Consider the following 24,770-nt stretch of genomic DNA (forward strand, 5'->3'; position numbering starts at 1 on the left):
TTAGCTAGACAGTTTTTAAAATTGAATCCGCATACTGAGAAATCGTCCATAAAAACTTCCATAATCTCATCGAGGAAATCTACGTAGATTGACATCATACAACATTGGAGGGTAGCTAGGGCATTGCAAAGTCCGAATGACATTCGTCTATAGGCAAATGTTCCATAAGGGTATGTAAATGTTATTTTCTCTTGGTCTTCGGGGTGAATAGGAATTTGCAAAAATCCCGAGTATCCATCTAAATAGCAAAAATAAGAGTGTCTAGATAGACGTTAAAGCATTTGATCTATGAATGGGTGAGGGAAATGATCTTTCCTAATTACCTTATTTAGTTTTCTGTAATCGATGCACATACGCCAACCATTTTCCACACGCTTAGCTACATGCTCGTCTTTCTCATTTTCCACAACTGTGACACCTCCTTTTTTAGGTACCACATGTACATGGCTCACCCACTTACTATCTGAAATTTGATAAATTATACCAGCCTCTTGTAGTTTTAGTACTTATTTCTTAACCACATATCTCATTATAGGGTTTATCCTTCGGTGATGTTCTCTAGAAGGTTTAGAATCTTCCTCCAGCAAGATCCGGTGCACGCACACGAATGGGCTTACCCCTTTGAGATCAGATATGTTATATCCTAAAGCTGAGGGATACTTTCGCAAGATATCTAAAAGTTGATTATTTTCATCTTCATTCAAGGTGGCGCTCACTATAACGGGGCGATTTATTTCTTCATATAAAAACTCATATCTTAGATTCTTGGGTAGTTCCTTAAGTTCTATAAATAGTTTCTTAGGACATGGCATATGGTTCAGGGTAAGTGCTAAGCATTCATAAAGGTTTTCATCCATGTAAGGCTCCATTCTAAATCCGTCGACTTCTCTTATGGGAGTCGAGGGAAATTTCATTGTCTCGGGAGGTCCTTCTTGATCTAGCTCTCTTATGCATTCATCAATGATATCGATGGCATAACATGAGTCTTCTATGCTGGTGCCATTAGGAATTTGGAAAGTATAAGTTCTATCTTTTCATCACCTACTTCAAAAGTTAATTTTCCTCTTTTAACATCTATTATGGCTCCCGCTGTTGATAAGAAAGGTCTACCAAGGAGGTTTGGGATTTCGTCATCTTCTTTAATGTCCATTACCACGAAATCTGTTGGGATATAAAGTTGGCCGATTCTAACTGGAATGTCTTCTAATATTCCTATTAGATATTTTACAGATCTATTGGCTAATTGAAGAGACATCTTAGTCGGTTGTAATTCTCCCAGGTTTAACCTTCTAAAAACTACTAGAGGCATTAAGCTTATGCTTTCTCCCAAGTTTAGGAATGCTTTGTCTATAACATGATTCCCTAAAATACAAGGTATGGAAAAGCTTCCGGGATCTTTGTCCTTCTTAGCAAGTTTATTCTCAGCAATGGAGTTTCACTCTAAAGGTTTGGGATCATCAAGCCTACGTTTGTTGGTCAAGATCTCTTTAAGTAATTTAGCATAAGATGGTATTTGGGTGATGGCTTCGGTGAATGGGATTTCTACGTGGAGTTTCTCGATCACCTTTATAAACTTGCTATATTGGTTATCAATTTTGGTCTGTTTAAGTCTTTGCGGGTATGGAATTGGTGGTTTATAAGGAGAGGGTGGAACATAAACTTTATCTTTATCTTCTCCCTTATCTTCCACTTCCTGGTATTTTTGTCCCTCTAGTTTCTCTACTTCATCTATAGACACAACTTTTTTCTTAGAAGCCTCTGATCCACTCAAGGATGGTTTTCCAGGTTCGTCATAAGTGGTCCCACTTTGTAGGGTAACAACGTTAGCTTGCCCTCGAGGGTTGGGTTGGGGTTGTCCAGGAAATTGCCCTCCGGGTGTGGCTTGTTGTTGTGCTATTTGTGAGATTTGGATTTCAAGCATCTTATTGCGAGTGATTATCGAATCAACCTTAGTTCCTAATTGTGTGATCTGTTCATTTACATGAATGTCTTGGTTTTGGAACTCTTTGTTTTGCTGAGTTTGAGCCGAAATGGAATTCTCCATGATTTTCTCAAGGTTTGGATTTTGAGGAAAGACCTGCATAGGTTGGATTGATTTTCGAGCTTGAAAACTTGGTGGTTTTTGAGGTGTAGATATTTGAACAGGGTTATTGTTTTTATAAGAGAAGTTTGGGTGATTCTTCCATCCAGGGTTTTAAGTGTTCAAAAACGGGTTTCCTTGGGCATAATTGACCTGGTCTGAGTTTGATTCAGTTAAAAGATTGCATTAAAGTGCAAGATGTCCTTTGGTTCCACATATTTCACAACCTACAGATACTGCAGCTGTAGGATTTGCAGACATGTGTTCAACCTTCAGGGCTAAAGCATCCATTTTAGCTTTCATCATGTACATACAATTTACCTCATGTATTCCTCCTTTGGTCTCCCTTTTCTTCACTGATGCTCGTTCCGACTCTCATTGGTAATGGTTTTATGCCATATCTTCGATGAGAGCGCAAGCATTGGGGTAAAGTTTATTCATCAGAGCACCACTGGTGGCAACGTCGATGGACATCTTTATGTTATAGTGAAGTCCATTATAAAAGGTGTGAATAATCAACCATTGTTCTAGGCCATGGTGTGGACAAGCTCTTAGTAGTTCTTTATATCTTTCCCAAGCTTCAAAAAGTGATTCAACCTGATTTTGAGTGAATCTGGTTATTTGGTTTCGAAGGATAGTGGTCTTACTCGGGGGAAAATATCTTGCTAGGAACACTCTCCTGAGGTCTTCCCAAGTAGTTATCGAGTTAGCCGGAAGGGAATCTAACTAAGACAGTTCTCTATCTATGAGGGAGAACGGGAATAGTCTTAGACGAATTGCCTCAGGCGAAGCACCGTTGGTCTTGAACGTATCAGCTAATTGGATAAAAACTTTTAAATGCTGATTTGGGTTCTCTATAGTGAGACCCGTGAATTGGTTTTGTTGTACTAATTATAATAAATAGGATTTTAATTCAAAATTATTAGCAGGAATAGTCGAGTTTACTATACTAGAATTGGGTTCTTCGTTAGAATCCTGGGCGAATTCCTTAAGTGGTCTTCAATTTTGATCTTCGGCCATTGCTCTCCTAATTCTTTGGAGAAAACAACGTGCGCGAGCGTATCGCTCTGGTTCTGCTATTGGATCCTCTAAACTTTCAGTACTGCGAGTTTTTCGCATCTACCGGCTAACAGGGCCTTAGTCTAGACGGTGTAACAATAGGGTACGAAAATCTGACGTAATTGGTCCCTGACAACGGCGCCAAAAACTTGATGATGTGTTTGCTATCCGCAAGTATACAGAACATGTCAAATTAATACAAAAGATTATCGTTACCACAGAGACCAAATTGTCAATCTATCGATTTCTATTGTTACGGTGTTTATCTAAGGCAAATCAAATAAGTAAATTCATGTACATAGAAAAGGAAATAATGAAGTAAATAAATTCAGATAAAAAATGCAGGCTCAGATGTAATTCATATTAGTTAGGGAATACTTCAATTATTTCTAAATAGAACTACTTATGAGGCAATATTTTCTACTTTGAGAAGAATCAATTTAACAGGAACTATCACTTTCGTGTATTCTGAACCGAGTTTACTCTCTAATTAATGCCCTTCATTGTCACTTATGAAGGGTGCTTGTTGCGTTAAAGTAGTAAACCTATTTTAAAGAAATTTAATTCTTGACTTAGTTAAAAAGTGATTTTGATTTGGAAAGTTTAACTTAAATAAGTCAGGAAAACTTAGACATATTAGCTCCCATCTCTCTTAACTCAAACCTGATCTGGCTAGTATTATTAAAACTAGAGTGAAGGCAGGAAATGTTGATAGAACTGGAATAAGACTAGGAAGACACTAGTCTTATGTTGATAACTATACACACAATGACAACGGTAAAATATGGGTGTTGTAGGATAACAATAAGGTTCAGTTACATTTTAACAAGTGTAAATACCAACTAATTCATTGTCAAGTCTGCAATATTGATGGTAGTTTCAAGACTTGGCTTATAGCTACATATGCTTTAAATAAAATTGATCAAAAGAGAATCATGTGGAACAACATTTAGGACATCCATAAGAGCTTGTAGGGGCCTTGGTGACTAATAGGGGATTTGAACAATGTGTTGAAGAATCATGATAGGCTTGGTGGAACCCCTGTCAATGTCTCTGAATTTATGGATCTAGCCAATATGATGGAAAGAACTGAGTTATATGACATGGATAGTAAAGGGGATGAATTTACTTGGCCGAATAAGCAGTAGGAAAATCCTGCTTACACTAGAATTGATAGAGTTATGGCTAATGTGAGTTGGTTCTAGCATAACCTAAGTACTTTCTTGTTTACTTTGGACTATGGCACATCTCATCATGCTATGCTTTTCCTCAAAGAAGAGATACCTATGAAACCCCCTAAACATAATTTCAAATTCATGAATAGTAGCATTACCCTGGATGGTTTCCATGAGAAAGTTAGGGAAAACTGGAATATGCATATGGATGGGGAACCCATGAAGGTTCCGTGGAACAAACTTAGAAGACTGCAACCTGTGATGAGAAAGATGAATAAAAAGGTGACTGCTATTCAGGGAAAAATTGATCAGACCAGAAAAATTTGAAAGATGCTTAGAACAATCTTAGTAGGGACAAATTAAACCCAAAGATCATCAATATTGTCAAGAACCTAACTGGGAAACTCACTAGCCTCAATGACATTGAAGAAGAATCCCTTAAGCAACAATCTAAAATTGATTGGCTAAGTTTAAAGGAAGGGAACAACAAATTATTTTATGTTTCCCTCAAGATTGAAGTTAACTAAACCACCATTAAACAATTACGCAAAGATGATGGCACCTTTATCAGCAAACATGTAGATATTGAAGAGGAAGTCCTGGATTTTTTTGGAAGATTGATGGGAAAAGCTGATACAAACCTTAATATTATGGATATTGATGATATGAGGAAAGGGTCTCAGATCACTATAGAGAAAATAAGAGATCTCATTGTACCTGTTACTGAAGCTAAAATTGTGAAAGCCTTGAAGGACATTGGTGACTTAAAAGCACCAGGTGCAGATGGCCATGGCTCTGAGTTTTTAAAGCTTATTGGGATATTGTCAGAAATGATTTTAGAGCAGTTGTCCATGATTTCTTTGACAAATGCATTATGCACAAGGCTGTCAATGGAACTCTTGTAACTCTCATCCCCAAGAACCTTGCTGCTAAAGCTATTAAATATTATAGTCCCATTTCTTGCTGCTCCACCATCTATAAGGTCATAGCTAAGATCATGACTCTTAGATTGGGAAAAGTCCTTTCTCACATTGTCAGCAAAAGCCAAGCCGCATTTGTTCAGGGTCAGAAGATCCATGACCATATATATCTTACCTATGAGCTTATAAATGGGTAATCTAGGAAATGTGGAAGCCCCCGCTGCATGCTCCAAATGGATATCCAGAAAGCTTATGACATTATGGATTGGAAGGCACTCGAGACTATTTCGAAGGAGATAGGTTTCCCACGGAGGTTCATTGTTTGGATCATGTTGGCAGTCACTACTGTCACATACCAGTTTAATATTAATGGTGTTCATTGCAAGAAGTTGTTTGCTAGAAGAGGTTTCAGGCAAGGGGGCCCTATATCCCTGATATTGTTTGTGATCATTATGGAGTACTTGCATAGACAGTTCAACAAGATTCAAGGGATACCTGATTTTAACTTCCACTCCAAATGTAAGAATCTCAAAATCATTAACCTCAATTTTGCAGGTGACTTAATTCTGTTCTCTAGAGGGGATACAAAATTTGTGGAGCTGATAATGGAGAAATTCAATGATTTCTCGAAGGCCACGGGATTGGTTGTTAACCTTAAAAAATGTAAAGCTTTTTATGGTGGTGTTAATGACCAAACCAAGAGTGATATTTAACATATTACCTCTTATGTAGAAGGTAAACTCCCCTTCAGATAAATGGGCATTCCCTTTACTACTAAGAAGCTTTCAACTCATAACTGTCTGGAGCTTGTTGAAAAGCTGGTTAACAGGGTTAAATATTAGAGAAATGCCCTCCTGAGTTATGTAGGTCGAATTCAGCTTATTAGAAGTGTCTTGTTAGCTATCACAATCTATTGGCTCAAATGCATCCCTTTGCCGAATAAGGTCATTAAGAAGGTTGAAGTTGTTTATCCTTCTTTCTCGTAAATTCCCCGTGGCTTGGAAAATGTGTGTGATTCTAAGAATTTTGGTGGCCTAAACATCATGTCTCTGATAGAGTGGAACAAAGCATGTTTATCCAAGCTGCTTTGGAACATAAACGACAAAGCTGACACATTATGGATCAGATGGATCTAGACTTATCAAGTAAAGTAAGCATACTATACACACTGTTCCAGTTACTAAAAAATTCTCTTGGATTCTCAGGGTTGTTCTTAACTTGAGAAGTGAGGTGTATAACACACAAGCTTGGGAAAACTTCCTTCGTAGCAACAAATTTAACACCAGGAAGATCTATGAGGAGCTGAAGGGTGATAAAAATAAGGTTTCTTAGAGGAAACTATTCTATAATAATATATCTAAACCAAGAGCCTTGTTCATGATGTGGTTGGCGTGCCATGAGAAGTTGGCAACCAGGGAGAGGCTCATAAAGCTTGGCATGATTAAAGATGTTAGCCGTGTCTTTTGTAATGAGATAGAGAGACGGGAACATATGTTTTTCAATTAGTTTACCATGCAATTAATTTGGAATCATGTTACTACTTGGACCGGGCTCGACCATACTCCAAGGGCTGGAAGAATGAAGTTGATTGGGTGTTGACTGCTAGTAAAGGCAAGAATTGGAAAGTTAGGTTCCTCAAGGAAGCCTTAGCAGAGACCATATATGAATGCTGGAAGTAGATGAATGAAAAGGTTTATGGAAATAACATTGTGCATGTGAGTATCGAAAAAAGAATTATAGATAGTATCTATAGTATAAGAAAATTAAACGTTGTGGAATAATCAATTTTGCCCTTCTTTACAAATTTGCCACCTTAACAAAATAGGGGCAATTTGTGTCCAAAATTTACTTTTTGCAACCAAACTAACAACTGTAATGATATGATTTACTTTATTAAATACGATATGTACTATTGTATTTGAATATATTAGTAAATGTAACTTATACTTAAAAGCAAATTGAAAAGGTTGAGATTTTGTTTCAAATGCATTGCCCAAAGTACATTTTTTATGTTCGTGCAAATAGTGTTTCTGAGTAGCATTGAAATGGCTATGCATAGACATTATTTGTCTTTCCCAATACTCAACACAGCAACGAAATATCTTTCTCTCTCTGACCCATTCCTCATTTTTCTTCTGCAAGCTTTCTAACTTCAATTAATCTTTATGCATCTATCTCTATATGCAACAACTTCTACATCATATTTTCCGTTGCAATTGAAACTTGTGAGAGTTCTTTCTTTATGTTATGACGATTCTGCGAAAAATGAGTTGCATTTATGTTATTATTTTGTTTGGAATCGTTGTTGTTGTATGTTGTTGTGACGATCAAAAGGTTTTGATTTAAGTGTTTGAATAATATGTTTATTATGTCTGTTATATTTGAGACCATAAAAAATCTCATATTTTGATGTTCGTAAATGTTTTGCAGGATTTAGGGAAATGGCAAGGCCTTTTGAAAACATTTACAATATTTCTAACAAGAAAGAGTTATGGAAAATTGCTATCAAGGTGCATCACAAATGGAATGTGGTTTATAACAACAAAGAGCATGTCAAACTCATATTTATTGATGTCGATATAAGTAATTGGTAATCTGGTGTGAGCTGCGTCTAAAACGTTATTGACATGCAATGTTGACTTTTCAAGAGTGTTACAGTTCCATTAATTTGTGTGTATAATGTTTAATGTAGGGCTCCGATATTCATGTCATTGTGTCATCCGCACTGAAAGCAACATTTAATTCAATGTTACATATAAACAATACTTACACTGTGACTAACTTTCTACCATTACCTAATGATTTAATGTTTAAAACTTCAGAACATCAGTTTATCATTAGATTTATAACTGGTACTTCTGTGTCTGATACCAACAAACATGAAATTGGTGGAAAAAAAGCTCAACTTCAAACCATTTGCTGATATTATTATTGGAAAATGGAAGAAGGATTTGTTAATAGGTTATATATTTTCATGAATTCACAGTTACGATATACTTATACATATTTTTGTTATTATTTGTCTGGATCTACCATAATGTGTTGTAGAATAATCATATTTGAATTTTTAGATGTTATTGGACTGGTTGACGAGATAGGGTATACCCAAATGACTTTAGGAAGCAAGAAACAACAAGTCAACATTATTTTGCAAGATCTTGGGTAATGATTATGGTGATATGCAAATAATCTGATATGTTGCATTTTACTCCTTCACTAACCTTATTGAAAATCATTTTCCAAATTTAGGTACAACACCTTGAACTGTACCCTATGGGAGTCCTATGCTGTGAAATTTATGAACTACATTCAAACTAAAAAAGATGGTGGTCCAACTATAGTTTTATTACAGTATGCTAAAGTGAAAGAGGAAGGTATGTATGTCTTTTAGTGTTCATTTATAAATGTTTACTTCAATTAGTTTTAGAATTTTGATGTCATATAAGTATGCATATGTTGCGTTATATGTGTTGTTTTTTAGTTATATTATTACATGTAAGTATGCATATGTTGCCTTATACGTGTTGTTTTTAAGTCATATTGTTACGTCATATAACTATGAATATGTTATGTTATATGTGTTGTTTTTAAGTCATATTGGGTGAAAGTAATTTACTATTCTAAATTTTTATTCACTTAGGGAAATATCCATTTTCAGTGTCGAATACCTACAACACCACGAATCTGGTCATTAACGAGGATGTTCCTGAAGTTGTTGATTTTCAAAGAAGGTACTATTTGATAAAACTGAACATTGTATACTTACTTAAAGTGATTGATTCAATTTAAAAATTAATGTAAATATGGACATGGTAATTTTTGTTATACGGGATACCTAAGGACTACGATGTTGGTAGTTCAAGTCAACTTATTAGTACACAATCTAATATATGGTCACAAAACTCTTCTAGTTCTCAACTCACATCTTTTGATAAGTTCATGTCACAAGCTACGACTCTTAATCAGGGGGATATTGTAAAAATTCCTGATGTAAGTATATTCATGGTATCGTTATATAAGTATACTTTGTCTCCGTTTTACTTTATACTATTATGTATATTCATTTTAGTTTATACTATTATGTATGTTCATGCTCCATTACAATATTTAAATCACATGAACCAGTTGACTTGGTGTGTTACGGTAGCCACAACTTATAAACTGAAAGCATCTGAAAATGGTTGGTATTACCAGTCATGCCACAAGTGTTCTAAAGTAGCTAAAACCAGTTCTCCACCTTATATATACGCTGATAACCATTCCATAGAAATGGAAATATTTAGGTAATCTTTAATTTGTACTAAATAAACTAAAAAGTAGTGTGCTACATTTATTTCTAACCATTATGAGTGAAACCTTATAGGTACAAAATCGAGATTGAAGTAGTTGATAATGGTACATATGCATTTTTTGTGTTTTGGGACCGTGAATGTATTGAATTGTTGGAAATGTCCGCTGCTCAACTTTATCAAACCATGGTTGAGGCGTGATCATGTTTTTAATCTCATTTGAAATATCATGTTAATACAAAAGTCATTTATGTCACACTTTTTCATTTCTTTTAGGATGGTATTCATGATCCACTGGAGTTTCCATTAGTCATTGATCAGTTGCTTGGACATGAATTTTCATTCAAAGTAAAATGGAAACCTAAGTGGAAAAATGGCAGTGTCATGTCTCTTAAAAAGGACAAAGAAACATTTAATAAATTACTCTCTCTATGGGAGGTTTGTAAGGTATTTTGCCCACACTTGCTTATGAATTTTGTATTGTGTAAATGTATGTATGATTCTAGACATAACATAAATACATTTGTAATTAACAGCAACCAAATTCGTCTGATGTTAATGATGAACAACTACTACAGGTATTATAACAAAGTCATACAATTTTGGTTTTGTTTGCTTCATCCCATTTTAACACATAATCACTAAATTATTGTCATTTGATTTATTTAGATAAAGGAGAGTGTAGATGAGGCTACATTAGCTGAAGAGTGGAATATCATAAATGTTAGGATAATATAACTTTTGGCATTTAGGATTCATATTTAACTATTTGAAATCATCCTGGTTTTATAATTATCTACTTTATGGTGCAGGATTTGGAAATCACATCAACATTGAATCCTGAAGCCTTACCCCAGTTCCATCTCCAAAAAGGGTTGATTATAACTTATTTCATCTTATGAGATTTATATTATTTCTTGTTTCTTACAACCTGTGCTATGTTGCTCATTAAATTTTATGTCATTTTTTATCCATGTTTTTTTAACTCCTGAAAAACACAAAGCTCTGCCTGTAACTCCACTAAATTCTGGGAAAAGGGGTGCACATCATGGTTCGAGCGAGTCATCGACTTTGAAAGAACTTGTTGAAGTAGAACAACCTTCAACAAGGTTACGTCGAAAACATGTCAAGTTGGAGAGGAAATAAATTAAAATTTCATGTGTGAGTAATCCTAAGAACTATTTACCCTACTACCCATTTCCTATGAACTATGTGTTTTGTTTTAACTATCATTGTTGCTCTATGTTTTAACAATTTGGACATATGAGGATGTTTAGTTTTACTATTACTATCATTGACTAATTACTAATTATAGTCGTATTACCTAAATTTTATGATTCTATTGATTGATACCTTCACTTAAACATAAGTTTTACTCCCCTATGCATATGAAATATTAAGACATTCTATATAATATAATACTATCTTCTAAACTATGTACATGAAATGAGAGAACATTTAAATGACATATAATATAATAGTTTGGTTTGGTGGCATTTATTATACCAATAGTTATATGTATTTCCCAACTTTAGTTGTTGTTCTACGGATATGCCTGCATTCAACTGCACCAATTCCCTACCATTTTAATTATCAATCCATATTGTATTAGAATATTAACAGAAATAGAGAATCCACTTACATTTCCAATTTGCTTTATGTTTACATTTTGAACTGCTTTATGTATAGTAAGCACATGCACTATAATCAATGTCATAGGCTGTCCAATTTAATATATCCATTCTATCTAATAAAGTAAATACTTGGTGTAACTTGCACTCAATGGTAAGGTCTACATATGGTCTGATGTACTTCCAACAGTCATCTTTTCTCTCTTTCTTTTTTCTTTCCAAAACCACTTTTTTTTATCACTTTACAATACCACCTTACAAGTATTAAAATGAACATTTTTCAACACTTTCAAAACAATTTTTTCATTTCTTTAGTGAAGCATACAACATTAGTCATTCCAAAATTACAACATCACATATGTTTCTAAACCCTAATTACATAATTAATACCTAAATAATAACACTAGACAGGTATGAAACTTCCTTGAAACCCATCATTTTTCTTCTTCTCGACATACAAGAAACCTTCAGATGAATCAAACATAAAGCCCAACACATCTCCTTTCCTGAGTTCCTTATCTTTCGCAAATTCATACCACCCTTTGCCTACAAAAATTTCATCTTTGTTTCGTTTTGCATTGTGTAATTCACTTCCATACTAATTTCCATTATTAACATCAATGATATTCACTTCCATACCTCTAGACATTGTAACACACCCCTCCGCAACCTTTCTTGGAATATTCTACAAAAACAATTTCATGTTACGATTAAACTTGGGATAGTTAAACAAAAATGACATTAACTTGAAAATGTTATATATGTTTGCTTACAAGTACGTTGTGTCTGGCCTTAACTAGTGAAGTTATTTCTCTTTCCCAAACAAACTCAATGTCATCGTTCTCGCAATCAACATCAACACTCTGCGCCTCAAAATCTTCTACAACAACGTCCATCTCTGAACCATACATGTCATTCTGCATGTTGTCAAGATCATTTGAAGACTTCATTACAGTAAAGCTAATCTTTATATCCTCAATCTGAGATTCCTGATCGTCATAAGGACTGCATCACATATTTTGTATTACTCAAGTTTCTCAACGCACTTCGTACTAGGGTAACATAACAACAATATACAATGAAAATGATGGTTATTACCTGCATTGGGAAACCACCTTAAATCTCTTAGGATCCATGTTATAACGTTGATACTTCACCGATATTTCATATACCCATTCTCTTGTGCCTTTTATAATCCACGGAAATAATCCAATGTTAACTTGTGTTATTTTTGTAATTCACCTCTTCATGTCATTATTATATTAGTTGTTACTCCAACCATATTTTAATGCACCATTAATGTGAATAGTTTTGCAAAAGTACACGTGCACACTGTTGATATTTATAAATATAGTATTAAGAATATTTGTATATCGAATAGTCCCACATCGACTATATCATGTAATTAGTTATAATCTCTCTATATATAACAAAGTCTCCGTAATGCTTTTTAAAACACGCGGTTTATTCAAATGTCTCTTAGTATCTTGTATTTCAACATGGTATCAGAGTCTCGTTTAAGATTTGGTGGGCTACCTACTATGGTTTTCGTTATCGGGCCACCCACAATTTATTTCCATGCTCCAGATGTTTAGTCCTGGGCGTGAGGGTGTGTGTTAAGAGTCCCACATCAGACAATATATGGCATGAACCTGTGTTTACAAGTGGAGGCATTCCTCATTCTACAAACCAGTTTTGTAGGGTTGAGTTAGGCCCAACCATATTTCTTAACATGGTATCAGAGCGGTGGTACCTGGGAACTGGTTCCTCTACCCCATGGGAAATCTTTAGTAGGTTGTCATTGGCTTTATACAATGAAGGTTGGTCCAAATGGTAAGATTGATCGATTTAAAGCCCGCTTGGTAGCCAAAGGATACACTCAAATTTTTGGATTAGATTATAGTGATACCTTCTCGCCTGTAGCCAATATGACATCTGTTAGACTTCTTCTAGCCATTGCAGCTATTCGACATTGGCCTCTTCATCAACTTGACATTAAAAATGCTTTTTTACATGGTGATCTTGAAGAGGAAGTATATATGGAGTAACCACCCGAATTTGTTGCTCAGGAGGAGTCATCGAATATGGTGTATAGGTTACACAAGTCTCTTTATGGTCTTAAGAAATCTCCGAGAGCTTGGTTTGGCAGATTTAGCACTGTAGATAACAGTTTGGTATGGTCCATAGTGAAGCTGACCATTCTGTTTTTTATCGTCACTCAACCCAAGCGTGTATTTATCTTATTGTGTATGTAGATGATATTGTCATAACTGGTAGTGATCAGCGGGGTATACTCCAATTAAAGAAACATCTCTCGAATCAATTTCAAACAAAAGATCTTGGTAAACTTCGCTACTTCTTAGGTATTGAGGTAGCCCAATCTAAATATGGTTTGCTGATTTCTTAGCGGAAATATGCTATGGATATTTTGGAAGAAACATGTTTGTTGAATGCTAAACCAGTTGATACTCCTATGGATCCAGGTGTCAAACTACTACCCAATCCGGGAGAGCCTCTATCTGACTCAGGAAGGTATATAAGATTGATTGGAAAGTTGAATTATCTCACAGTCACTCGTCCATACATTTATTTTACAGTTAGTATGGTAAATTAGTTCTTAAACTCTCCTTGTCAGGAACACATGGATTCTGTTATCCGAATTCTGAGATACATCAAATGTGCTCCAGGAGAAGGTCTAGTGTATGAAAATAAATGACATAATCAGATAGTTGGATAGTCCGATGATGATTGGGCAGGGTCACCCATTGATAGACGATCCACCTCTGGGTATTGTGTAATTGTTGGAGGAAACCTTATATCCTAGAAAAGTAAGAAATAAAACGTAGTTGCAAGATAAAGCGTCGAGGCAGAGTATAGGGTCATGGCAATGGCAACATGTGAACTTATTTGGTTAAAACAGTTTCTCAAGGAAGTTCAAATTGAAGAAGCAAGACCAATGACACTTATTTATGATAATCAAGCCGTATTGCACATTTCTTAAAATCCAGTCTTCCATGAGAGGACCAAATATATTGAGATAGACTGTGACTTTGTCAGAGAGAAAATCAAATCAGGTGACATCATCACAAACTTTGTCAACTCTAATGATCAATTGGCAAACGTGTTTACAAAATCTCTGCGAATCCCCAGAACAAATTATATATGTAACAAGCTTGGTGCATTTGACTTATATGCCTAAGCTTGAGGGGGAGTGTTGATATTTGTAAATATAGTATTAAGAATATTTGTATATCGAATAGTCCGACATCGACTATATCATGTAATTAGTTATAATCTCTCTCTATAATAAATTCTCTATAGTGCTTTTCAAAACACACATTTTATTCAAATGTATCTTAGTCTCTTGTATTTCAACACATAAATTGGATACTTTTGCAAACAAACCCATCCCCACTTTTATTACCAACATGTCAAAATGCAGATAACTTGATAAAAAACTACTTTCTTGCTTAGTCAACCAAACCATCTTTCATATTGAACCACGTTCGACACCTATCGTGTACTTTTCCCATCTTGTTATGAAAAATATACTAATTCATCATATAATCCACTCATAGAGTCAACTATGCTGGCATTTATACGACTCAATGATGAATGTATATTAAAATGTATTTCTATATAAGTTTTGTCACCTTAACTAAATAAAATACTTTTTCCCAACCAATTACAGTTCCTATATTTTTTTTGTCCTAAACATTACATTATACATTTTATATTATTCTCATTTAACCAACGATTGACTTATCCAATGTGTAAAGTCTAACTTATTCAGATACAAACAAAAAACTGCTTTTACACAATTGTTAGCATATTTCGCCTCAAAGTGTACACAACTGTTGTTCAAGCAACACAACAATTGATCAATATTTTTAAAATTTGCAAGGTAAACAATTCCTTTTCCAACAACTTCTGGGATTGAGCATTGAACATTTTAATTTAATATTTTGAAAAATTATTATTGAGTTAAGATTTCTCTGTGTTTAAATAAAATTATATTGACATTTTACACTACATGTACAACTTATTTTTAGTAGATCCTCATATATGTTAGTTGCTCTATTTTATTTTGAATTTTTTTCCAGCACACAACCATGGATACCAACCACACTCTTGCTACGGATGCAAGGAGAAAAAAGAAAATTAACCTTAATGAATAGGAGACATATTTCAAGTTCTTCTGTTAAAGAAAATATTCCTCCTACTGAATAATCAAACACACCAACAACTCAATCAAGGAAAATATCATATCAAACACCACTTCAAGATTCAACAAATCATTTTACTCATACTCAACATTCTAAACTTCATTGTAGGTCTAATAACACGTCTTTTGTTAGACCTGTTGGAGTTAATCTATTAATATTGTTCCAAGCTATAACTTCTGAGTTACTTAATGACGATAATATACCACCTCCAACAAATTCCGATGAACAACTTCATGCTACGACTAACTTAATCAATAACACAATTCTACAACAACCTACCAACCATCCCACATTTTTCACAAACCAGCAATATGACATGGAATCCGGCTCAGATAATGCTACAACTGGAAATTCAAATAGTGAAATAGAAAATGCGGATGATTATATGGTCGAGGACCACCTTCAAGGTTAGTCATTTAATTCTTTATATGACATATTAAAATTAAATTAGTTGTAGTTCCCGTGATATATTACACATTGGTGTTTAATATCTTGCATTAATATATTTAACATTTAATGTCCCAACATAATTCTTTGATATTGGTGACCCGACTTGGGAATGCCAACATTGTCTTGCTTGCATGTGGTATGGTGAAAGAAAAGAAAAATCAAGGAATACAATGTCCCCTAAATTTAAACGACGTTGTCATGGAGGAAAGGTTAAAGTAACTATGATTAATGACCCCCCCCCCCCCTTCATACTTCAAAAACTCCTTTTCGACCCTAAAACCGTTGATGGAAAGAATTACCAAGCTAACACGAGGACTTATAATGCGATGTTCTCTTTCACCTCTCCTGGTATGATATTTGAAACAAAATTTAAAAAGGGAGGTAACCCCCCAACTCCGAGACTTCACAGACAGACCTGCCATAGAATAGGGACGATGCTGGCAGAGATTGGTCAACCACTTAAGTATGCACATTTGTATATATTCAACACGGACAATGAAATTGGAAACCGGATGGAATGTTTCAGGTATTTATTATGAATACTAACATTTTGCAACATGAATCATATTATTACTATATAGTTAACATTTTATTCTTTTTGGTTGATATATAGGGACAAAAAACTTATTAACATAACAATTGTAACTAACCTGGGGTTAATGTTGGATCAAAATAATATTCATGCAAAAGCTTTTAGGATGACACGTGATATGATTAAAAATCATAATGTGAAGGACTTAAAATTGAGATTAATATCTTACCATCAAACTGACGGTAGGGTTTACAACAAGCCAACAATTTATGAAGTTATTGCCCTTATTGTTGGTGACATTGATACTGGTACAAAAAGAGACATAATCATTCAAGAACGTGGTGGCAATTTGCAAAGAGTTGATGAGTTTCATCCAAAATAACTTGATTTTCAATATCCATTAACATTCCCATATGGTGAGGTTGGATATAGAGCTAATATTCTCCATGCATAAGAAGGCGAGGTTGTAGTAACTAAAAGAAACTGTCAAACAATAATGGAGTGTCTTTCATATAGATTTGAAAAATGAAAAATGTGAGGCAAACACTATTCTTTCTTCAAGGAGACTATTTCAGCAATTTTTGGTTGATGGCTACATAATGATGGAAACATATAGGCTTAATTGGCTACGGAAAAATCAATCAAAATTGATGGTTCGTAAATATCACAAACTGAAAGAATATGAGAATAACCCAAGTCGTAACACAAATGTAAAGAATGGAAAAAAAGTAGTTCTTTCGTCAACATTTGTTGGGAGAAAAAGATATATGGATCAAATCTATTTTGACGATATGGCTATTTCAAGTTCAGTGGGGTTCCCTGATTTGTTTTTGACATTCACATGTAACCCGAATTTTCCAAAAATCACAAGAGAGTTGGCAACTGACAATTTGAAACCTCGTGATCATCCTGATATTATCTCAAGGGTGTTTAAAAATAAATTTTATGAATTGATGGTTGATATCACCCACAAGCATATACTTGGAAAGGTGTTAGCATGTGAGTTTTTTATGTTGCCAAATTCACGTTTCCAACATCATTTATTTTCTTTTTAATATGAATATATTATGCATTTTATCCCTAATACTTGTGATGTACATGTTGCATACAATTCACCTATTCTCTATTCATATTATAACTATAAGCATTATGTAGAATGTTTCACTTCTACAACTTCACTAATATTTTTTTTACATTTCATGACAATTATATACACAATTGAGTTTCAAAAGAGAGGTTTTCAACATGTACATATTCTCATTTTCCTGCACCCTCAAAGTAAGTATCCCAATCCTTCCGATATTGACAAAATCATCTCCTGTGAAATTCCTAACCCCAACTTACATCCAAGACTTTATAATTTGGTGAAGCAACACATGATGCATGGAGTATGTGGGTTGTCACGATGATCATCACCATGCATGAAAAATAGAAAATGTTCAAAATTCTTTATAAAAAAATTCAATGAAACAATCATTGTTGACCAAGAAGGTTTCCCTCAATATAGAAGAAGGGCTAACACCCACAAAATTGTCAAGAATGGAGTTTCTCTTGACAACATACATGTTGTGCCTTACAACACAAGATTGTTATGAAAGTTTCAGGCTCATATCAACATGGAATGGTGCAACCAATGTTCATCCATTAAGTACTTATTTAAATACATTCATAAGGGTTATGATAGAATAAATGCTTTCATTGTCCAACTTAAAGGAGGAAGTTCAACTTCGGGTGCCACGTGTGATGAAATTCAACAATATCTTGATTGCCGTTACGTTTCACCAAGTGAGGCATGTTGGAGAATTTTCTCTTTCAAGATCCATGGATGAAAATCTACAGTCAAACGTATGTTTTACCATTTGATCAGAGAGAAACCTGTATTTTTTACAGAGAATGCCACAATGGAAAATGTACTAGAAAAAGCAAGTGTAACTGAATATATGTTTACGGCATGGTTAATTGCCAATGAAAAGTATGAATATGCAAGAACCCTTACATATGGCCAGTTTGTTACAAAGTTTGTTTATGACAAGAAAAGTAGATGTTGGTAACCAAGGAAGAAAGGTTATACCATCAGACAATTAATATGGGTTCCACCAACTACTAGTGAATTATTCTATTTGAGAATGATGCTCACTGTAGTTAAAGGTCCAACAACTTACGAGGACATACTTAAGGTTGGGGGAACACAATATTTTAGCTTTAGAGATGCATGCTTTGCAATGGGATTTCTTGAGGGTGACAAAGAATTTATTTTGGCCATCAAGGAAGCAAGTGAATGGGGTTCAGGAAAATTTGTGAGGAAGCTATTTGTCATTATGTTGTTGTCTGGTACAGTAAATAGACCAAGTCATGTATGGAATAATACTTGGACATGGATTTCGGATGGTATATTGCATGAACAACGACTTTTGTCTTGCAATCCAGGTACATATTCAAATAACTCTTTAGTATTGATTATTGTATTTATTTTATGTATCATATAAGATGTATTTATGATGAAGTATAACATTGTGTTCTCTTACTGTAGAACTTAGTTTGAATGATGAAGAACAATACAATTTTACTTTAGTTGAAATTGAAAAGATTTTGTAAGGTAATCGTCGTACTTTGAAGGATTTCCGTCCTATTCTATATCCAAAGGGTTATGTTTTGGAAAAATTTGGTAATCGCTTGATTTACGATGAACGGAATTATGACGTTGCTGCACTTAAATTAGAATTCACTATGTTGTATGCATCACTCACATGTTGTTAATTTATATTATAGATAAATAGATACTCTGATTAGTTTTACATAGGTGTTGATTTATTTGTATTGCTACATAAAATTAAACTATAACTACAAAAAAGTTTATGAACTTAATTTTTTTAACTGGCCATGTTGTTTGACTTCATACACATTTCATCGTTTGATGTAAAACTTACAAAAGTGTACGTGAATTTAGTTGAAATTTTTGTGTATGAAGTTGGTAACATTTTGTAGATAAATAGATACTCTGATTAGTTCTACATTGGTGTTGATTTATTTGTACTGCTACATAAAATTAAACTATAACTACATAACTTTTTATGAACTTAATTTTTTTAACTGGCCATGTTGTTTGACTTCATACACATTTCATCATTTGATGTAAAACTTACAAAAGTGTACGTGAATTTAGTTGAACTTTTTTTTATAAAGTTGGTAACATTTTGTTATGTTGTCATTGTAGATGAACAAAACACCATCTTTGGTAAAATCATAATTGTTGTCACCAACCAAAAGGGGGGAGTTTTTTCCTGCATGGCCATGGCGGAACCGGAAAAACATTTATGTGGCGAACTCTTGCAAGTTATTTGAGATCAAAGCATCAAATTTTCGTTAGCGATGCATCAAGCACAATTGTTGCACTTCTTCTCCCAGGTGGAATAACTGCACATTTAAAGTTGAAAATAACAGTTCCAACTTTTGACAACTCTCTTTGCAACATCGAACCTAAGGTGACCTTGCACAAATGTTAAGACATACGTAATTGATAATTTGGGGTGAAGCATCCATGGCTCATAAACATTGTTTTGAGGCAGTTTATAGATCACTTAGAGATATTATGAGTAATCATTCAAATTCTGTTTCCATTTTCGGTGGTAGGTGTAGCAACCTGAAAAATACAGTGCGCGAAAAAACAACCGGTGAAAGAAAATGACAGAAGAGTCGCCACCATGCGTTATTCATCCCAAAGGAGGGAAAGGAAACGCTCGAAGTAAACCTGAAAAAGGAAAGGACAAGACGAGGTCTTGCAACCAAATCTTGGGTTCGGGAGTCGGTTATGCGAAGGGAAGGTATTAGCACCCCTACGCATCCGTAGTACTCTACGGGATCCACTTTTGTAGTTCTTGTCTAAAGGGTGTGGGTTTATCTAATGTGTTATTTACTAAAAAAAGGTGGGTTAAATGAAAATGACTCGCGCGGATGTCGCATCCACTGCATACGTATCTCATCTGAATATGAGAATCAGAGTCTTCGTAGCTCGGCTGACCTATGGGTTGGGGGGATGTGTGCTCGCTCAGACATCGGGTCTTATGCCTACGTATCTCATCTAGCCTGAGAATCAGAGCAAAACATAGTTCGGCTAACCATGGGGTTATGGATTGGGTTTTGGACGAACGACGTCACTACGCAATCTACCGGATGCTCGACCTTTGGAGACTTACTCGCCTGTAGTAGAAGGAGTTAACGTGTTGCTTTGGGTTTTAGGGTTTGGGATGCTCAAGGGCAAAAAGGTAGTCCTTGACGAAGGAACCGCGCTACCTGCAGGGATACGAACACATACAAAACAAACATGTATAAAGTAAATGTGCCAACAAGGGGCTCAGAAGTAAATAAACAAAAGAAAACAAATGCCTCCTATCGAGGTCTTCCAGCTAAGAAAGCGATAAAATGCGGAAAAGAGGTAGAAGTACCACACGGATAAAGATCCGAAGTAACAGCAATTAAAGGAGTAAGAAACCCAGGGATCTCCCAAGCTGATGCCATCAAAGAAAGGTGAGTCAGTACAGGTAATCGGAATGAACCTCCAGGGGGTATCCCACAAATAAAGTGGGAAAACCACGCAAACCATCTCTGCAAGAGTCTGTGAGCCCTCACAAAAACTCAACAAAAGGGTTAGTGAAACACGATAAGCATTTTTTTCATGGATAACAGTATGGTTTCAGAAACCTCAAACCCTGTGGCATACATTTCAGAAATCATGTGATTAAACATTCAAGGCATAGGTTTCACCCATTCATGCATAATTAAACCTGTGGGCAAAAACATAATGAAATTCATCCATCATACCTCATACATTCAGATGATCCAAATTAAGAGCATAAAATCATGGGAATGAGGAAAACCTGATGGGAGAGACCGGTTGAAATCAAATGGCACGGCTGGGTTTGCAAGGCAATGTTAGGGTTTGCGTGAGATGAAAGTGTGTGAGTCAGATTGAATTTTTCAGAGCTGCCTGGGGGTTGCTCTGAGTTCTCTGTCAGGTTTCTCTTCAGGTTTTGTCCAGGGTTTTGTTCCAAGGAAACCTCAGAGTATTTTGCTTCCCTTCCTTTTTCTGTCTGATCTCCCTCTTTTATAACCTGATTTTCATGGCTTTGTGGGCTCAAATGAGAGAGGTCCAAGTCCAAGTTTTTCTATTATATTTTATTTATTTTATTATTATTATTATTATTATTATTATTGTTTTTTTGTAAAAATATTTTTTTTTTTTAAAGTTTCTTGGATCTAATTCTGATAGACATGATGTAATGCAATATGAAATGCTAAATGAATGCATGAATGAGGAGGGCAAATTTTGGGGTGTTACAGTAGGGTTATTGTATTTCGTGGTGATTTTAGGTAAATTCTTCCTGTTGTACCTAGAGAAACTCGTTATGATATTATACACAATTCATTAAATGCTTCATACATTTGGAATGAATGTGAGGTACTTACGTTGTCAAAAAACATGCGACTATGAAGTGGTACAAACCCAATTGAATGTCTTGAAATAGAATAATTTTAAAAATGGTTACTCAAAATTGGGGAAGGAAAAATATCTAAACCAAATGATGGATATGCAGAAATTGATATTCCTTCTGAAATTTTAATATCAAGCTTTGATGACCCAATCAAGGCTATTGCTGGCAGTACCTATCAGAGTTTTTTTGGATAACTATCAATCATACGACTACCTCAAAAGTCGATCTATTTTGGCTGAAACCATTGAAACTGTAGAGTGTTGGTGCAAAGGTAGAATGAATGGAAATATTCTATTAAGAGAATGACGGCTACAAAACATGATAAAAAGTTACAATGATTGTCACCCTATTTATAAGCTAAAACTAGGGTTACTAGAATAGGATAAAATACTAAAATGCCCTCTAACAAACTTAGGGGCTAAGAAAATAGTACAACTAATAAATATGAATTACTTCTAATACCATCCCTTAATTCATATTCCATTAAAACTTGTAACACCAATTCCATCCCTTAATCTGAGAAATTGATCAGTCTTGATAGCTTTCGTCAGAACATCTGCCAACTGTTTCTGAATGCTGCAGTGTACAACTTCTAACACTCCCCTCTGATTTTGATGTCTCAGAAAATGATACTTGGTCTCAATGTGCTTGCTTCTCCCATGCAACACTGGGTTTCTGGAAAGATTGATTGCAGACTTGTTGTCAATCATCAACTTCAGAGGTTTGTTTACTTTAATCTTCAGATCCTGCAATAGATTCAGAATCCACACAGCTTGGCATGCAGTAACAGCACCTGCAATGTATTCAGCTTCACAAGTTGACAACGCCACAACAGGTTGCTTCTTGGAACACCAAGAAATGGGACCTCCCAGAAATTTGAATAAGTACCCAGACGTACTTCTTCTGTCAACTCTGTCTCCACACCAATCAGAATCTGAATAACTCAGAAGTTCTGACTCATCCTTTCTTCCAGAAGGAAATAATACTCCATACTTCAGAGTTCCCTTGATATACCTCAGAATCCTGATAGCAGCTTGGTAATGGGACCACTTAGGTTTACTCATGAACCTACTAACCATCCCAACTGAATAGCAAATATCAGGTCTGGTATTGCACAAATACCTCAGAGAACCAACCAACTGTTTGAAGGTTGTAGCGTCCACATCCTTTCCATCAGAGTCAGAATCCAGTTTCTGATTTGTATCAGAAGGTGTGACAGCAATCTTACAATTCTTCAGATTAAATCTCTTCAGAATTTCTAATTCATACTTGAGCTGATGCAAAATAATACCTTTCTCAGAGTATCTGAATTCCATCCCTAGAAAGTATGTCATTTTGCCTAGATCAGTCATTTCGAATTCATTCATCAGAACTTTCTTGAACTTGGCTATCTCCTGTTCAGAACTTCCAGTCAGCAGTATATCATCAACATATAAACATACCAGAGTCATATTTCCTTCAGAAGTATGCTGAACATAGACACCGTACTCCATCTCACATTTCTGAAAGCCTTGCTTCTTGAAAAATGAATCAATCTTCTGATTCCAAGCTCTGGGCGCTTGTTTCAATCCATATATAGCTTTGTATAATCTGTACACCATCCCTTCCTGATTCTTTTTCACAAATCCAGGAGGTTGTGACACGTAAACTTCTTCTTCTAATGGACCGTTCAGAAATGCAGATTTTACATCTAAATGCATCAGAGGCCAATTCCTGTTAGCAACTATTGCAATCACCATTCTGATTGTTTCATGTCTTGCTACAGGTGCAAACACTTCAGAGTAATCCAGCCCAGGTTTCTGTAGAAATCCTCTGGCTACCAACCTTGCTTTATGTTTGCCAATTGAACCATCTGGCTTTAACTTCTGCTTGAAAACCCATTTGACGCTGATGGCTTTCTTGTCTTTTGGAAGTTTTGTCAGCTTCCAAGTCTTGTTTCTCTCTATAGCATCAAGTTCTTCTTTCATGGCCTTCAGCCAGAGCTTCTGCTTAAGAGCCTCTTCTGTACTTATGGGTTCAGAGTCTACTAACATGGCACATTGAATAACTTCTCCTTCAGAGTCTACTTCAGTGTCTTGCAGCATGTCAAATTCTGCATATCTTCTGGGGATGTTTCTGATTCTTTGTGGTCTCTGAACTTGTTCAGAGTCTTGAGCTTCAGAGTTTCTAGCTTCAGATGGTTGACTTCCTCCAGAGCTTTGACTATCTTCAGGGTCTGGCATATTTCCAGAGTCTGAATTGCCACCAGAATCTGGATTACCATCAGAGTCTGGGTCATCAGAGTCTGGATCATCAGAGTCACCTTCATCTTCTAAGTCTTCTCCAGAGTCAGAATCACTATCAGAATCAGAATCAACGTCAGAGTTTACTCCAACTTCAGAAATTCTTAACTCTGACCTTTCTTCAGAAGTTCTAACATCAGAATCAGATTGAGACTTATCCCAATTCCAAACTTCTGATTCCTTCACAATCACATCTCTGCTGAATTCAATTTTATTGGTTTCTGGACAATAGAGCTTGTATGCACCTGTACTGTGGTACCCTATCAGAATCATCACTTTGCTTCTATCATCCAACTTCTGTCTTCTGGCTTCTGGAACATGTTTATAGCAAACAGAACCAAACACCTTCAGATGACTAACATTTTGCTTATCTCCAGTCCACTTCTGTATTGGAACTATTTCCTTCAACTTCTTCGTAGGACATCGGTTGAGTACATACGTTGCGGTGGCAACAACCTCTCCCTAGAGCTTCTGAGGAAGTTTCTTCTCCTTTAGCATGCTTCTCACCATATCAAGCAAAGTGCGGTTTCTTCTTTCAGCAAGACCATTGTGTTGAGGAGTATAAGAAGCAGTAACCTCATGCTCAATTCCATTCTCCTCACAGAACTTATGGAACTCTTTGGAGTTATACTCACCT

General features: G+C 35.3%; 1 protein-coding gene and 1 non-coding gene across 2 annotated transcripts; one reads left to right on the forward strand and one right to left on the reverse strand.

The window, feature by feature from the left end:
• Nucleotides 1–1,435: 1,435 nt before the first annotated feature.
• Nucleotides 1,436–2,044, reverse strand: LOC127094429 (uncharacterized). Its single transcript, XM_051033265.1, has one exon. The coding sequence runs from the start codon at nt 2,042–2,044 to the stop codon at nt 1,436–1,438; it is 609 nt and encodes a 202-aa protein (XP_050889222.1).
• Nucleotides 2,045–2,609: 565 nt separating this feature from the next.
• Nucleotides 2,610–2,716, forward strand: LOC127098817 (small nucleolar RNA R71). Its single transcript, XR_007793511.1, has one exon. It is a non-coding gene; the product is annotated as a small nucleolar RNA R71 (small nucleolar RNA).
• The last annotated feature ends 22,054 nt before the right edge of the window (nt 2,717–24,770 follow it).

This window comes from Lathyrus oleraceus, chromosome 6 (genome assembly GCF_024323335.1).
Source record: "Lathyrus oleraceus cultivar Zhongwan6 chromosome 6, CAAS_Psat_ZW6_1.0, whole genome shotgun sequence".
Classification (NCBI taxonomy): domain Eukaryota; kingdom Viridiplantae; phylum Streptophyta; class Magnoliopsida; order Fabales; family Fabaceae; genus Lathyrus; species Lathyrus oleraceus.